The following is an 18,609-nucleotide window of genomic DNA, read 5'->3' as shown; positions in this document are numbered from 1 at the left end:
GATGGGGGCATCAAGAGACTAAAAATAGCTCTGTCAGTGTGGGAGGAGGTAGGAAAAGCAGAGCCCTAGAGCTGGGGCAAGCAGCTCAGCTTTCCCAGCCCTGTGGCTGCACTCTAAACTTGTACAGATGTGCTGTAGATTGGAATAGGCTATTCCCAATCTTAGTTCTCTTGGGTGAACTAAGTTAGACCAGCCCAGCCCAGCCCTTTTTTGCCCAATCTAACCTCCCCACATGTATGGACAGTTCGGCACTTAGTTCAACCTAACTAGATTTGAGTTTAACATCTGCATGTACCTTTAGAAGGCCTTTGTGTCTTTGGTTCCCCTGAACAGGTTCCACTACATTTCTGCTGTGCAAGTGTATCCTTATTATACTGCTTTGCCCTTCTTTGGTTATGTATCTTTTCCTTCCTTGGTCCAAAAAAACCTTCTGTAGGTTGAACAGCATGGAGGTGAAATCCTCAGTGCTAGTAGTTCTGGCATTGTCTCCTGCCAGTCCTTGTGTTTTTCTAAATGATGTGTTTTCCTTTTCTTTCCTTCCTACCTGTTGTTCCAGACAGCCCTCTATTGATGTAAACTAATATTTCTATACAGTAAACAAGCCAACAACCAGGACAACATACACAATTATCATGGGGCAGCTTTAAATCAGTCAGACCATTTAGTGGAGGGCTGGAAAAATTCTTTGTATCTTCATTTTATTCATGATGTACTATTTATAGTTAAGGAGATGTTTAAGACCCCTTTATGCTACTTTAAAGGGACTTCAATGTGACATATAATCACCCTTATTGATTGTAGTGGTGCTAACATTCATGTGGAATATGTTATTATGAGATTTGAATGAGGCAGGATTAGTGATATATTAATACATTATGACTAATGGGCCCATAAAAGACAGTAAAGAAACAAATACTTTATTGTTTTTTTTTAAATTGATACAGTTGTTTAAGGAAAATAGCAGGATATATTTTTTCAAAAGTGCCTAGGTGATTAAGATCAAGTGTCTTAGGCATCTTGGCCCAGATCCTTAAAGATATTTAGGATTCCATCAGATTCCATCCATTTTATCAGACTTCAAATGGGGATTAGGCACTTAAATGCATTAAATATTTGGTCCGAAAATGTGTTTGTAAATAGGACTTAAACTCTTAAAACATTGAAGGGTTTAGGTTTGGGATTGTGGTACTTATGCACTTTTGCCTATTTTATCCCAGAGCTTTATTTAAATATTACAAAATTGCATTTGTCAGGGCTATAACTTGCAAGAGCAATGGTCAAAAGCATTTGATTTTAAGAAGCATTACCCTGATACTTATCAGTTTGCTGTTGGATGTGTGTAAGAAATCAGAGAGGCTAATATTAGTGAGTGATATATATTGCAATTGCTTTCTAGTTTAGCATTACTGCTGTTGGCACAAATGCAAGTATAAAACCCAGAAAGCCTTAGATACAGAAAGTGTCCAGCTATTATATTTCATCTGAAAATACTAAGAAATAGAATCAGTAATACATAACCCTGCAGTCCACATATAAACTATTCACTGCTATAACTAATTTAATTTCTTTATAGGAGTCAGCTGTGAATACTAGTGAAAGATGAAAGTGCAGTTTTCTGTCTTGTTAAAGCAATACTTAATAAAAGCCTAGATAAATGACTGATGACCAAGTGTAGTATTTTGCTTTTTAGGTATCACTTTTTAAGATTAAGCACCCATACAGACATTCCATAATTAATCCTCAGGTACCTTCTTTGTGGTAAATGTTATTAAGTGTTATAAATTGAATCAGCAGCAGGACTAAGATTAAGATTTGAGTTTTCTTGGTTTATATCTGCTCAGCTTCTCTTAACAAGTATTTTGGACTGCTAGGGTAAATAGAAGCTGAGTTTCTGCTGCCCTTTTAGGGTCCTGACACCACATGCAATTTTCAGCACTAGGATTATCTCCATAGTGCAGATGGCAAGGTGAGGCCCAGGGAGACTTTTTCAATGAAATTTAGATACCTTACCTGTTTAGGTGCTTTTAAAACTTTTACTAAGCATTGAGCTCCCTAAATACTTGTGAAAATCCTTTCCTGTGTGATTTTTTCCAACATCATACAGGAAGTCTATGCTGGAGTAGGAAACTAAACCCAGATCTTGCAAGCCCCTCGTACGCATCCAACTTACCTATCTGAAGCTGAACCTGAGCCCAGATATCCTGTCTGCAGTGGCATTTTTTTCATCTGGTCAACTATAACATTAGTTATTACTTTCAAATGTATAAATATATTCAGATTGACTTATAACTTGTGTTTTTTCCACAAGCACAAGAATCTAGTCCTGTAAATAAATACATTCAAGTGCTTAGCTTTAATAAACAAGAAATCTCATTGATTTCATTGAATTGCCTCTGCTTGTTAACGTTAAGCACGTGTATAACTATTTGCAAGAGTGGGGCCCAGTGCCATAACTTTGCTCCAGTTCTCCTAGAAAGGACAAGGATGTCATCACGTTGCAAGATAATTTGTATAGTCATTGAAATCAAAGCACAAGCTGCTCTGTTTATAGGAAGGCTGAAAATAATAGTTTATGTGAATCCTACTTAAAGACATAGGATATTTGGTTCTAATTTTTTTCCTCAATGGTATCTGTCAATATCTGTCCTGTATAATTCCCATCAGCTGTACAGCGTTTTGGTTAGTACATTTAATTGAATTTTCCAGAATATCTGTTTTACAGGAGAGAAGGTCCTCCCTTTCATCAATACATCAGAAGATGCTTCAGTCACCATGTTTTCCTTAAGTAATACAATAATAAGGATATACAATGAGCTGTTTAAAAAAAATATTTTTTTAGTAAGATCAAAGGACTGCAGATCTTGACTACCCTAAGTTTATTCACTTTAGGATTTAAAGCAATGTACTGCGGGGATGGGGCAAGAAGTGTACAGCAGGTGGATATGCAAAGGAGAAGCTTGTCCTGGAAAGCTCTACATGAAATTTCTCCAAATTCCCTTTGGCACACTTTAGCAGGCAGGGAGAGCACCAAAGAGTCTGTGGTCCATGGCTAGGGTGCTAGGCGGGCAGTAAGGAGATTAGAGCTATGCCCGTGACGACAGTGGAAGTAGGAACTGTCTCCTCTTGACAGACAGTGGGTGTGTCTACACATGCCTATGAATGTGCAGCAATAATCTCCCAAGTTTATTGCTGCCAGGCATTCATCTGCATGTGCAACTGGACTGCAGCACATTGAGTCAGGTTAGAGCAGGCCCGGCTGGCAGCCCAAAATAGTAACAGGAGCGCAAAAGTAAAGCTGTACTGATACACATCACAGAGAAAGATGCTTCTTGTTCTGCTCTGTAGGGGAAGCATCTTTCTCCTTGATGTGTATCAGTACAGCTTTGCTTTTGTGTTCCTGTTGGTACTTTGGGCTTCTGTAGAGATGGCCAGTGTAGCCTGGTTTATGATAAATCCCGCCATCATCAAGGGATAACAGATTATTAGAACCAGTAATATAAGATTAAAGTAGTGATTTGAAAATATCAACAGCTTCTGTTCGAAATTGAACTCCAGGGTCAGATGATACAAGCATTGATGCATTAGAAAATAGAGTAGTATTCCAAGTATGATTCTTCTAATAAAAAAAAAAAGCACAAATATGTCAGTGTTTTCTGAAAACTTCTGACATTTGTGATAACAGAAAGCTGTGTGATTTTGTGGCAACTCAGGTAACTGGAACAGGAGACTGTAATGTAATATAATATGTTTGAAAGAAATGTTGATTGATTATGATCAATAATACTTTGTGTATACAATCAATAATAATATAGAGGTTTTCATTCATGAATCCAAAACACTTTATAAAATGCTTGATATAATTAATTCCTATTCTATAGAGGCACATGAGATGCATAAAGGCCAAGTGACTTGCCTCAGGCCACCCAGAAGATATAAGTACTAACACAGATGGATTGGTTGCTTTGTGTTTTCTGTTTCAGATTTTATTTTTGTCTGAATCAATGCTTTAAGGTGGTAGAGCAAGTGGAAGATTGTTGCACTGGCAGCAGGAGTGAGGCATGTTTGCTTGGGCAGCTGGATGAATGAAAGAAAGATTACCAGAGTGCAGTGGTTTTGGTTTGGGTGGTTTCTGAGCAGCAAAAGTATAAGTTAAGAAAACCTGGTGTGATGCCCTTTGTTGGTGCTGTGAGTATTCTCCCACTCCTTGGACCAGGCCCCCAACTCACCCACCATGTCTTGATGGATCCGTTATTGAAAGGAGGGGTTCAGTAGTGTTTCTACCCTGCTCGGGGATGGTAATACTCATAGGGTTGATGTGGGTGGTCCTGGGGCTCCGCCTCCCCTACTCCCTAGCCCACTCACCAGCCATCAGGGCCGTGGCATCGCCATTCCAGTTCTTGGTTCTGTGCTTTTATGGCCTCTCGGTGGGCCACTGCTCCATCGATTTCCATGTGTGCTGCAGGTTTACAGGGGCTGCCCGCCACTCACCCCTAATCCTTGGCTCGGCTTTGGCCTTGTGCCAGACCTGGGTCTGCCAGGCCCTGTGCAGGCTCAAAGATGGCCATGCCCTTCCACGTCCACTGGGCAGTGCCCAACCCCCACTGGCATTGGGGAGTCCTGCATGGCCCCCTTACGACATCTCCGCTCACTCCAGGTGGGACTGTTGCAGGGGAGGGGAGAAATCCATTCTACCAGGTTGCCCTGCCTCCTAGCTTCCCCGCCCCCCACACCCAGCTTCTGCCAGGATTTTTAAACCTCCCATGGCAGCGGTTGCAGCTGATGTCATCAGCCAGATGCTGCCCAGTTTGATTGATAGCTTCCTGAAAAGCTAGTGCAGCGCTGGCTCATGCAGCTTCAGCCCTGTCTCTGTCTCCCTCCCAGGTAAGATCCCTGTGGTGCTGGGGTTCTTGGGTCCCCCTTCATGAGTGTCGGGTCCAGCATTTTTGGTCCTGGAGAGTGACCCCAGCCATCATACCTGGAAATAAACAGAAACTTCACTGTTGTGCTTGCATGTCGATGATCTGTTTTTCCATACCTTGCTTGTCTATATTTTAACCTCCTTGAACTTGGCCTTGTCTCTTTTATGTGCATGTTTTCAACCTTAGATAATAGTACTCCAATGCTGACTGTGGCTTTTGGGCACGAGGGCTATGGACAGATATTCAAAAAGCCTGAGCCTGAATTGATTCCATTTTTGCAGGTTAGTTTAAACTGCCTATGTTGAACCAGTTTTCATCCACACAGACATTCCCTTTGGACTGAAGAAATGCAGGCACATGCCTGCAGTGGCTTAGGCTAGAAGCCGGGGGGCACCAGAACAGCCCTCCCTGCCCTTCTGCAGGGCTGAGCTCTGGGGGGGCGTGCTGCCTGTAATGTCCCAGGCTTTTCCCAGCTTGCTGCTCAAGTGGTGGGAGTGTTGCCAGACCCTAGCCCCAGGCTAGTACTCAGAGGCAAAGAGCGGGGGTGTGCAGTGCATGCATCTGTTGGTGATACTGAGTATTTCAATCTCCTTTTCCCTGCTTCTTCATACTATCTGAAAACCTGACAGGGTTGCAAACCAGCAAGGGGCTGATAAAACCACAGTGTTTATCAGCCTATCAACAAAACAAAAGCCTCTCTCATTTGTTCAAACTCTTCTTAAATAGCTTTTTCCAAGAAAGGAATGGAGGGACATTACCATCTGACCTGTCCATTAGTTCCAAAAAGCCCTAAGCGGAATCTGTTCTGTTTGCCTTTGTCCTGTCCCAGTGAAACTGGGAACACACACAGACACCTCCCCCCCCAGCATACCACATGCCTAGGGTTCATGGGGCTGGGGTCTGTGCTGTGGGAGGGGGGAACCCCTGCTTGAACAGCCAGCAGGGAGGGAAGCCAGGCAGGTGCTGCTGTGCCTGTTGTCTCCCCTGGAGCTCTGGGTAGGGAAGAGAGGAGCGGGGCCAGCCTGTTCTCTGGAGCAGACATCCCAGCCCCACCCTGCCCCGTCCAGGTAAACCAAAGCATCTGACTTAACTTTAACCAGGAAGGAGCCTGGGACAGACATTGCATAAACTGGTTTGACTCAAATTAGTTAAGTCTGATACTGCATTCAACCAGACTTATTTTAAACAACTTTCAGCCATTTTGACACTAGCTTATGTGCACTGAACTTATGTTCTGTTACAGGTTTAAACCAGTTTCTGATCACTAAACCAATTTATATGTAATGTCTGTGCCTAGCCTAGTGGATTGTAAACTTCAGTCATGATTATTAGCTTGATAAATGCCCCTTTATTTGAAGCAGATGCTAATGTAGAAAATTCAGTGAAAGATGCAATTTATCATAATTAGTGATTTTCTTGTCTAAAAGTACACAGTTTGGCATGGTTGTTTTATATATATAATTTTTATAAATATATAATTTTACTAACTTCCTCAAAGTATACAGAACCTGATTTTTATCTCAGTTACACAAGTGTAAATCCTGGTAACATGCCTCTGTGCTACATCTGGGGAACATTCTTAAGCATTTAAACAGAACTGAGAGTTGATGCTCTTTGGTATTTTACCTTTACATGTATACTGCCAGAAAAAGTTCCAGTTATAATGGACTAAAACTTTATTCATGGAGGCCAGTGAAGAATTACTTTTATGCTGGTGACTTTTGGCCCAAAACAGTCCAAGCAACATCTCACCCCCTAATTAAAATGAAAGGTTCAACCATAGACTATAAATAGTTGCAGAAACTATCCAACCTTTCCTAAGAATCTCCTGTCTCTTCTGTCTTTCCTGATTATTTTTTTCTTTATGCAAGTACAATTCAAGTGTCTTGCGAATCCCACATAGGCTTGTAATAAATTAATTCTAACAGGATGTTTACGTTCAGTTCCACTGAATAGCTCTTTATTCTTGCATTATTTGATAGTATAAATCGAAACACTGGACTTACCTTCTCTGTATGATTTATTATTTGGTATACTTCTGTCATGTCCTCTTATTTGCCTCTTCTCCAGCTTGCCCTCTTCTGACTCAGTAATTGTTTCTTTGAATAGAACTGAAGCTGTTTTATTGGCTCGCTAAGTTATATTTAAATGACTTTCTTTTTCCCCTTCTAATTTCTTTTAATGCTCATTATAATTTATATTTAGTTAATAGAGAAATAGCTTCACTGGAATTTGTATTTCAGGCCAGGTATATTTTAGAAGCAAAATCTAGTAGCATTAAATATGTCCACCTTGAGAAGCAGGTTATATTGTGGTGTTTTTTTTCTCATTTTGATGTGATGCATTTAGATCCAGCATCTCAGTTTTGGGTTTCATTGTAACAGAATATTACAGTTTAGCTCAAGGAGGTAGGGCTCTTATCTGAGTTAGGGGCCTGTCATTTGCTGTGACCTGTCATTTGCTATGACTCAGGGGAATAAAAGGCTGAAGGTTTATTTGAGCCAAAGGGAAGAACTACACTTTGTGCAGGTAGAAACACTTAAAATAGCCAACTTAGGAGGTTGCCTAAAGTTTCAGTTTATTACTTAAGTTAAGGAACACAGAAAGCTCTGGAAGGGAAGTAAGTATTAACTAATCGCCACCATATGTCTGCTGCATGAAGGGGGAGATTTATATACACTTATTAATTCACCTTTACTTTTGAAACTCCATTTTTATTTTTTGCAGGTGATGGAAATCAAAGGCCAAATGATCCACGTGCCTGAATCAAATTCCATTTTGTTTTTGGGTTCCCCTTGTGTGGACAAGCTAGATGAACTGATGGGCCGAGGCCTCCATCTTTCAGACATACCTATCCACGATGCTACCCGTGATGTCATACTGGTTGGGGAGCAGGCAAAGGCCCAAGATGGCTTGAAAAAACGAATGGATAAATTGAAGGCCACATTAGAATGTACACACCAAGCTCTGGAAGAGGAAAAAAAGAGGACAGTAGATCTTCTGATTTCCATTTTCCCAGAAAATGTGGCTCAACAATTATGGCAGGGGCAGCAAGTTCAGGCCAGGAAGTTTGATGATGTCACCATGCTCTTTTCAGACATTGTTGGCTTTACAGCTATCTGTGCCCAGTGCACACCCATGCAGGTGATCAGCATGCTGAATGAGCTCTATACTCGATTCGACCATCAGTGTGGATTCCTCGATATCTACAAGGTAATGCTTTGATTCATAAATTATACAGGCCATTTCTTTAGAGAAAAAGATGTCCCTGGTAAATAATGTCCTAAATTGCACACACCTTTTCAGTAGAATTGGTCAGAAAATTTCTGTTGGAAAAAAATGAGGTTTGAGGTGAAAATAAAAATCCAAATGATATCTGTTTGAAACCAAAATACTTTGATTCAGAACTGCTGACCTGGTGCTTGGTGGGAGCTGTAGTTTGTATATAACTCATGGTCACATTTTCCTTTGTGGGCTAGGCACAGTCTAGGAATACATATCTTGTAATGCGACACTCTCTAGTGCACTGATGAAAGACAGTGGCATATCATGGCAGTTGTGTAGCAGGGCATTGTGGGTAATGAAGTCTAGGTGGAGAACCCACCCACAGAAGAAGAGAGCTTGGAGCACCTGAAATGCAACTCCCTTCAGGCATTTCTGTGATCTTACAGTATCAAAATACTTTTCCTTATGTTTTATTGCTTTCTAAAGAAGCGTAGAGCTTCACTTGATTTATATCAGCATAGCTTCATTGCAACCAATGGAAACAAGCCAATTTACACTCAAAGTGATTCTGGACAATATTTGTCTAAAGTACAGGTTAAAATCTCTCAAATATTTTTATTTTTAATTAAATTTGTTAATAAGTTCTAACTTGTTGGTATTTGTATCTGAGTTCTTTCAAATCTGAAGCGTGTGTATTCTAATCTGTGGCTACCAAACTCCACCTGTAGTTTTTCTGCCCAGATATGTTTAAAATGAAAGAGACATTTTGCTGGTTCTGATTCAGGTGTGACAAACTGCTGGAAAGCTCATGACAGCAGCTAGTCTTGGGAGGTTGCCTTCACTCAGGGATTCATAAATCTATGGCTTGTCAGTCAAATATGATGCCCATCACTAGACCCAACATTTAATGAGAGCAGTCTATGAGATATCAGTATCTTTGAACTTGAACCACAGTCCTGAGTAGGCCTTGAACTATGACTTAAATCAAGGTGGCCCACAAGTGGCATGAGCAGATTCTCTGTGTGGTATATGGAAGATTGGGAAGGAGACAGGCAGCACTGCAGCAGATAGGGTAGAGAGTAGAAAGCTGAGCAGCAGTTTCGGAAAGGAGGACTGGACACAGAGTAAAAACAAAGCAGAGCAGCAGATCAGGCAGGATCGGAGTGGCACTCAGGGAGGGTGCACAGTTAATTTATGGTATATTTGGCAGAAAGGTTGGCCTCCACTGACATAAATCTAATCCCTGTCAGGAATGAGATCTGTGCACTGACTTTCAATCCATTTTATTTGTCAGGAAACTATGCTATAATGCAAGATGAAACAAAGTAAAAGATAGCAAGGAGAGCATCCTACTATTTTGGCATAGGAGATGCTAGATGTATGGGTTACGAAAAGCGATTTCCCACAAAGTTTTCATTCAGCCACTTATAGTGTAGGATTCAGAAAACAAAAACTACTCCAAAACAAAACAAACTTTTCAGAACAGGAGTAGAGGCACCAAATAACAGTCATGATACTTCTATTTTTGGAACAAAGACCACATCAGTTAGAAATCATAGAGCGTTTCCCAGTTTGTATGTAAAACTATCTATTAAAGACTCCTAGTCCACTCTGTATCAGTGTATTAGCTGGGCACAATCTAGTCCAGTGTTCATAGGCTCCAGGCACACATTACATCTGTGATGTCATAAATGTGTCAATCATGCTATAAATAGTAACAGTGCCCCACTTTTAGCTGATTTACGGCTCGATAAAGTGGCAAGCCAGCCACAAAGATATTCCACAGCGTATGTCTCTGCCCCAATGCTGAAAATAGGCTGCTGGGGGACTGGGTTGCAAGTTTCCCCACGTGGGGAGCTGAGGGACTCCCTCTCATTGGGAACCTTACAACCCCTGTGCCATGTTTTGCAGCCTTTAAAATACTGGTTTGGTGGGAGCCCTGTGGCTCCCTGCAACCAAGCCCATTAAATGTCTTGCTCTTCAGCTCCTGAGAGATGTGCAGAGCAAGGCACTTTAAAATGCCAGCTCCCTGCAACCCAGCATTTTAAAGTGCATTGCTTTATAGCTCATGTGGAGTTGCACTCATTTCTGCCAAAGATGTATTTGGCCTACTACTTTAGGTAAATTTGTTTTTATATTTCCATTCCAAATAGGAAAACATGATCTCTGATGAATAACATTCATCTGTGAAACTACCCTGTAGAATCCATGGAGAAAATATTTTGCTTGTGGTATATGATTATTTTTATAAATTATATTTCATATGGAGGTTATGGCAACATTCTTTATAAAATAATGAATTGGTACCAATAGTGCTCTGCTAATCAAAGAAATTACAGTCATTGAAGAATTTTATGATGAGCTCTCTTTTCTATCTGATACATAAATTATATCAGCAGTTTTCAAATTGTGGTCCATGGTCTGCAGAGCATTTGCTGGTGATGTGCAGAGGGCTGACTTGTCACATGGCAATTTTTATCCTTTTATTTTTCATCTGTTATATCCCATGAAAAGTTATTTAAAATATTAATTCCATTCCTAAAGTTAAGCAATTGCTGTGGTTGCCCAGTGGTGATATAGCTATTATAGAGGGAGCAGTCCCATGCGGGAGAAGAGATGTTTTGGGAGGCCATCTGTTAAGTTGTATGCAACATTATGAAAAAGCTTAGGAATGCTTGATATAATAGAGTTAAATTTGATCACCTGAAAGTAACATCTTGGCAATAGCGGTCATGCAGGCTTGGACATGAGAGACCTGGTTCAGTAAAACAACTAAGCATATGCTTACAGAGGGCTAACAGGAGAGTTATTATCCACTCCCACCGTTTAAAAAGTGGCACTGGATTACTGAGGCAGCAACAACTGGAAATAACCTTTTTTTTTTTATATCATAGACTAGTAACCTATCTGGTTGCTGCACTACAGGTTGGGAATGGACTAGATGGCCCAGGAAATCGTTCCTGGTCCTTTGTTCCTATGAACCCAAATTCAGGTGTGAAACGTGGAATCTATGAGCTTCTGACCCATTGTCAAAAGCAATATCATATGACCCTGGGTGACATACCATATGTGCCATGTATATGTATTTTGTATTCTCCGGGATTATGAATTTTAGTTTCTTACTTTGAGATATTCTTTGCTGAAGTCTATGGTTTTATGAGATGAGCAAATCCAAGATATCAAACAGTCTGGTCTGGCATTAATTTTGAAGGTTGGCTGGCTGAGCCCTGCAAGAAAAATAAAAAGGAACAATCATATTATTATGGCTTTGACCGCTAAGGAAGCTCAGAATCATGAATATTACATAAGTTACATGATGATTTAGTGCTGTATGCCTAACCTTGAGCTACTTTACATAGTGAAATATTATTAAATAGTAGTTAAAAGTAAGCATTATTCTCTCTAATGAAGTAACATAATAAATTGAGATGGACCAGATAAAATTTTTACATGCAGAAAAAAATAAGTACTAAAAATAAAATCAAAAGTCTGTTAAATATTTATTTAAAATTTTAAATAAACATCCACTATTACTGTCTTTACATTCCCAACAGATATTCTAGAGCGTGGGTTTACTGACAAGAAAGTTTGCCATAACATAAATTATTAATTTTTTACAGTTTAGCAGTTGTTTTACAGAAAGTAAATTTCAGATTTGTACTTACCAGGATATGTGCCAAAAGCCAGATTCTAAATATTATGCTCATCTAGCCCAGGGTATGCCATATGATGGTTATGTATAATCAAACTAGAACAATTTTAAAATTTGCTTGTGTAGAAACATAGATCAAGAATAATTTTCAAAAAATATTTTGGCAAGTACTTCTGAATAGCACATTTAAGGAAAACTGATATTTGTTTGTAAACAGAAAATGAGGCAAATTCATCAGATGGATTACTGTTATGAATTATTCACTCAGCTTTACTTTTAAAGTATTTTGGATTAAGAGTTGCACTGGAAGATGGTATTTCTGAACTTGGACTAAAGAAGAGAAAATAACTGAATAATAGTTTTAGCTTTCATTTTTCAAGCATTCAATCCAAATATCAAAAAGTGCTTTGCAATAATTAATGACTTTTTCACAACAGTTGGCCGTTATGGCAAAGTAGTTAAGGAAGTTGAGTCTTTGCTTTGAACTCTTTGGTGTGACTGGCATTTGCTTTAGTCTCATGGCAAAAGTTGCTCTGGGTTTTTACCTAGCTATAAATGGTACCTAGTCATTTAGACTCAGTAGTGAAAGGTGGGCTGTCCATATCACTTTTGTGTGATGTTGGCCATAGATACAGTACTGGCATGTCTTGATTGTGCTAGACCACAACACAGTGGGGGATCTTCACAGCACCCCAGCAAAGTAAATATTTTTCAGTTGTGCCCATTTAACAGAGAAATGTGCAGCAATAAAGGGCTTCAAAGTTTACATGCATGAGGTCACGATGGAGTTCATGGAGAAATTTGGATCTTGGGCACTTAAGCAATTTGGTGAGGTTTTTGTTGATTGATCACTTGGATTGAGTTACCTGAATTCTCCTTAAGTCGCACTTTAGGCATGCAACTCCTTTCTTGATGGCGATCCAGACTTTTTAATATCTCATAAGTTGCATGTGGATCCTGTAGTCCTCAGCTGTGATTTAAATGTCTATTTGTATTTCTTTTGCTTCATAGTTCTTGACAAAATAACAGTTCTATGCCAGAATAACAATGCTCATTGGACTCCTTTACCAGCTCTTCCAATGTTTTGGACACTGATCCTGGCATTGAGTTTCTTACTCCCTCTGCATCATATTTCTCACTGCGATAGTTAATTGAGTTTTGCTTTATTGTCTCATCTGTATCCTCTATGGTCAACTCTTTATACAGACTTAGTTGTCACTTCTGTGGGAGGTTTGCAAGGAGTCGAATAGCCACCTTAGTCCTGCAGTTGTGACTAGGTGATGTATGGCAGACTGAAAAATTAACTCACTCATTTCAAGGTTGAATATGACTGTTAGGAGCCTAACTGTAAGCACTCTCTTTAATGTGTATCATCTCTCTTGCAAGGTTGTGCATGTAGGTATTAACTTCAGTTGAAGGGAAATTAGACAATCCCAAGAGACTCCTTTAAGCCAGGTGCTGATTGTTGGTGGAGTGCAGGACTACATTATATAGCCCAGCTTCCAGGTTCTGTGTTAACTAATGATTCCCATGATTCACTTACTGCCAGTCATGAGCTCCAACGCTTTCTCAGGCTTTCCATTTATTAAGTTATGAGTTGTAAACTATTGCACATTTTCTTGACAGATGTAGACCAATATATCGTCACTATTTAGAGTACTCCTATACTTTTCTTTCTTTTCATCTCTTCCTCATATCCCCTCAGCTGGGTGTTGAGGTTGGTGGCTCTTTAGCAAATACTGAATACCGGAGGTTGCTGCTTTTATGTTGCAGATACCACTTTCCTATTTTCTGAGTGAAGGGCATCTACCACATAGCATGAACCATTTAACTGGTATAGAGCTAAAACCTAGTATAGACTTATAAGGCTGGAAGGGGCCTTGAGAGTCATATAGCTAAGGCCCTTGCACAGATGAAAGATCCTAAATTTCTTAGATGGATGCCTTTCTAGCCCCTTTTGAAAACTTCTGAGGAAGAAGGTCCCGTAACATCCTTAAACAGCTGCTTCTATTTTCCTGTTGTTCTTATGGTTAGTAATTTTTTTCCTAAGATTTGATCTAAATATGTTTAACTGGAAGGATCTTTGATTATTAAAAGAGCAGACGAGAAGCCACAATTTTATGCTATTGGATGGTGACAAGCAAACCATTTAACTTATCTTGGATTCAATTTATCCATTGCAAAATGAAGATGAAAATGCAGGCCTCCCTCCTGGGGTGGCACTATGTATGTACCAAATATAATATTTTAATATTTTTCTTTAAAAGATGACTAGGTAAAGCTTAGGGCCTAAGAATGTAAAAGGAATCTAGCCTATGTTTTTAACTGATTTCTGCATAACTATTAAAGCCAATTGAATTTTGAATCAGAACACGAAATAAACTTTCCATTTACTTAGGTTTCCCCTACATATATTTGATGGCACTAGTAGAGCTTCCCACAGTGGGTTGCTGATGTTGTATTTGTGTTCTACCACTCTAGGCTTATGTAGTCGTGGGTTTGAGCATATTACAAATTTGGGTCTCCCCTTAACTTCACAATGACACATTTCCTGGGTCTAGGTTATTGTCTGTTGCCCCGTCATGGCAAGGGTACCTCATAGTCCAGTTGTGTTGGTCATCAGTACCTATGGTGACCTCACAGTCTTCTCATTACTTTAGGTACACCCTTTCCCAGAGCTCCAAACTTAGGGCACCCTGGATTTATAGCTCACCTCCTCAGGGTTATGTGATTGCTGTTGTTGGCATACAGACTTTCTGAACATTTCAATAAACACTTGCTTTTTATTTTACCTAGAACCAAAAAAGAAAAGGGATCTAAGAAAAATATGACAGTATCCCTGAATTCATTTTCTGACTTTAATCTCTTCACTACTCTTGAGCATTCCTTGAGTTTAGGTTAGAGTCCTCTAAGGAGTTCAGGAACCTCTCCCAAATGTAGATTCTTTCCCAAAACATAAAGTCTTTATCTTCCTCCTCCTTCCTCAACTCTCAAAACCCCAACCCCTCAGAGAGAGAGTAGGAAATGTATTTCATCTAGGATATGGCCATCCCAGTATTTAAAGGCCTCTGTACTTGAATAGGAAACATCAGCATTTAAACTACACTGAATTGTTTCTGGTCTGGAAGATAAGCAACATAGTCCTGGATGACTCAGTATGCAGTGAAGCCTTTAATGGTGCAGTAATTTCATGAGATAATCATTTCATGAGATAATCATTTCATAAGATTCATAATTTCATAAGATAATAGCTATAATTAATAAATTGTATATAGATTCCCCCACAGAGGTTCCCTAAAGTGTCATACAGGGACATTCAGGGAAATTAAGGCAGATAAACTAAGGGTATGAAGTTTAATGTTGGAAAATTACAGGTATTAAAGCATGAGGTAGACACTCTTGTTCAGAAGTAGAGGATTAAGCGACAATAAATGAAGGCCACTTAGCTTCTGAATGAGAAGATTTGCACAAGTTACGTGCCTTAACTTACACACATTAAACTTCACAGAATTAAGGGGGAGTTGTTTTGTTTCAACTTGCTAGAGCTTTTCTCTGTAGAGAATTCTGTGCTCAGTGAATTGATGAGCAACTCTTTACTCATTGCCTATCTGACACTAACCAAATGATTTTCAAGGTACTGTGTCAGGGAGTTATTATTCTTCACATATATAGTTATTTATTTACCATTTCAGCAATACCAACAGAAACTGCGAGCAGAAAGAGATAAGCCATATGTAGCCCACAAATTTCATTCCAGGATTATACTGTGCAAACCTAATTTGACAGTCAATAAATTGTAAACCTTTATAGTATATCTTTGTTTTTACTATTGAAAAATGATAAGATGCTCTTCTCTATGCTTACATATTATGAATTAGTTGTCCCTTTACCTTTGCTGAAGTAAGTAGCTATCTTTGGATCAAAGCATCAGACTTTTTCTTTATATCAGGTACTGAGAGATTTGTAGTAGACTACTAAGTAGGTGCCATAGAAAGAAGTTCGAATAAGAGCTTTCCTGAAAAATACTCCTGAATTTGCCAGCATGCAGCATCATTAAACTCTCTAAAAATTATGCCCTTAGGCCTGGTAAGAGCAATTGCTTCATAATTAGGCTCTTGGGGATGGAAATGTGGTTTGTAGTAAAGACAGTTTTGGAAAAGAAGAAGCTTTACTGGATGAATAGATTTCTTAACTCCGGTAGATTGACACTTGGAATCTGTTCCTGCTCACCTGGGAGTAATTTTCTGTTAACCAAACAGTTGTCCTCCTCAAATTCACCTTATGCAGTCTGTTTGCAAAAGCTGAATCCAGCAGTAGTAAAAACAGCATTGCAGAGAAACCCTAAAAAGTAGCTCTTGGCTTTTACCAAGCTGAAAAATTGGGGAAAAATTGAAGAAGAGAAGTAGAGAAAGGTGTGATCTTAGATAGAAACAGAAAAAGAATCTTATAGGTAGTCAAACAGCTTTATTCTCAAAGCCTACTCTGAAAAGTTGCAGTCACTTAGTAGTATATAACAGGGCTGTGCAATTTCAGAGTGGTTGGGACTCCATGCCACATCAGGCATAGATCCTTAGCTAGCCACTGTGAGGGCTACATGCCACAGGGGCTGCATATCTTGCAGGCTCCTGGGACCCCGCTGTATGCAGCCCCTTTGCAGTGCAAACAGCACATGCCCCTGAGCCATGAGAGCAGTGCAAATTCAACCCTGCTGCCACTGCCTTGCAAGTCCCCCATTGCCACTACTTTATAGGCAAGCCTCCACCCTCCCCTCGCTGCTTTGCATGAACAGCATGAGCCTAACCACCGCAGCAGCTGTGCAAGGCCATCCCCATCCTCCCCCACCACAGCCATACAAGCATCCCTTCTATGCCATGCAGGCAACTCCTCTCCCCACCCTTGCCATCAGATAATCAGCACAAGCCTTCCCAGAACTCACACAGAGAGGTGGGAGAGTTCAGAACTTTATTGAGCAGCCCACATCCACACAGCTGCGTGGACATGGCCCTCACACACTGAGGAAGGTGTCAATTGTCGATGCCAGCAGTGATGCCCTCTGCGGTAGCATGGGGCAGGTAGCCCTTCATGTGGCAGTGGAGGTTTCAGGGCAGCCTGGGTTTGCCCCCTATGCCATTGTAGCTCAGGGTCCTAAGCCAGGAGCACAGGTATGCCTGGAGTACCATGAGGAAAAGCAGCATCAGGGCGTAGTGGGTCAGGCCCCCCTCAGCCTGTACGAACAAATCATTGCACACTGCCCAGGGCACATGTAGCGGGGGCATGCTTTGGGTGCAGCAGCAGCGTAGGGGGAGGCCAGCCTGGGGCACATCCCTGGAGAGGCTCCTAGCGGGGAGGGCAGTGGTATGGCCAGTCCCTCATCTCAGTTGACCAGGAATCCCATGCAGCCTGATCCTGGGTCCTATGGGCTGGGCAGCAGTGCAGAAGAGTGTGGCCTGGAGCCACGGCAGCAGTTGTCCCACCCTGGGAAGGGGAAAGGGGCGTTGTGTTGCCTGCGGCCAGCACCCAGTGGGCTGCTGGCCCTGGGGGAGCAAGCGGGCACAGGGCACTCGGTTGGCAGCCCTCTGGGCTCAGGGTTGCCTGGCTAGGCTTACCACAGTGCCTGGGCATCCATGCACAGCCGATCTCTGATCTGAGGCCAGGCAGTGCACAGCCCCTGACGCAAAGCATTTTAATCTCTGAAATGTTGCAAACTGTTGCATCAAAAAGGCCTCTGTCTCTTGCCTCTGTAGGGCCAACATCTGGAGGAGGGGAAGGGCCATCATCCCCAGTGGGAATGCAGGCTCTGGGTCACCACTGCCCACTACTGGAGCCCTCTGCATGTGCCACCTGTGCCAGCAGCACACACAGAATCAGACTCTCATGCTCCAGCGGCTGGTGGAGGTGGCCATGGAGTGGGAGGCATGGGAGCAGGCACAGAAAGCATGGGAGAAGGCATGGGAGCTGGCCTGGTGGCAGGAGGACATTGCCCAGGAGATTGTCCAGGAGGAGGCACAAGCCTGGCCCCAGCAGGAGCACTGGGCATGGCTGGAGGCCCAGGAGTGGGAGTGCATGGAGCTGCTCTGGCAGTGGGTAGGCCTCCAGGCTCTGGCATTGGAGACCACAGATGCTCACTGCCAGGCCCTGGACACCCTCCTGGGCCTGGTGACTGTGTACTTGCCCTCTACTGTTGGCCCCTGTCTAGGGCCCTGCAGGGCCCCTGGGTCCCACCCACCGCCCTGCAGCTGGCCCTGCCTCACCCTGGGAGGAGACCCTCCAGTGCCTTTTGGTCACAGCAGCCCCTGCCCCAGGCCCCCTGTCACTCACCTGGACTCAGCCCTGCCACTTGCCCCAAGGCCCATATGGTCATAGAGGCAGAGGTGGTGGGTGTGGCACCACAGGGGGACACTTGCCCTGGACTCAGGCAGGCATAGGGAGATCTGCCTGCCAGTGAGAATGAGCCTGCTGCTATTACCATGGCCCCCGGGCCCACAGGAGAATGGCCCAAGGCCACAGTGCTGGGCACCAGCCCCCCACTCTAGGAACAAAAGTCTGAGACTTTTGTAAATAGTTTGCACTTTGGGAACAGGGTTGTTTATTGTGTTTTCCTCTCTCCTTCCGGTGAGTGGGCGGGGATGGAGGCACGAGGCCTGCATTGGCGAGGTCAACCAGCGCTTACGCAGCTGGTGCCGCCAGGCAGGCCTTGGGTTCCTAGACAACGACCCATGCTTCCGGAAGGGTGGATTGCTGGGGCGGGATGGGCTTCATCTCTCCCCTAAGGGCAAGCGTGTCTTCTCTTCGAGGTTGGCTGATCTCATACGG

The 18,609-nt window shown here is 42.0% G+C and overlaps 1 protein-coding gene across 1 annotated transcript in view; it reads left to right on the top strand.

Moving 5' to 3' along the window:
* GUCY1A2 (guanylate cyclase 1 soluble subunit alpha 2) overlaps window positions 1–18,609 on the top strand; it is a 380,482-nt gene that overhangs the window by 184,391 nt on the left and 177,482 nt on the right. Inside the window, exon 5 of the mRNA XM_019523782.1 lies at window positions 7,647–8,132. Coding sequence (XP_019379327.1) covers window positions 7,647–8,132 — 486 coding nt within the window. The remainder of the gene's footprint in view (window positions 1–7,646; window positions 8,133–18,609) is intronic.

This window comes from Gavialis gangeticus, unplaced genomic scaffold, assembly GCF_001723915.1.
Source record: "Gavialis gangeticus isolate Ggan-Ray unplaced genomic scaffold, GavGan_comp1, whole genome shotgun sequence".
Classification (NCBI taxonomy): Eukaryota; Metazoa; Chordata; order Crocodylia; family Gavialidae; genus Gavialis; species Gavialis gangeticus.
The sequence above is the reverse complement of the archived record's forward strand: the minus strand, read 5'-3'. Positions and strand labels throughout refer to the sequence as shown.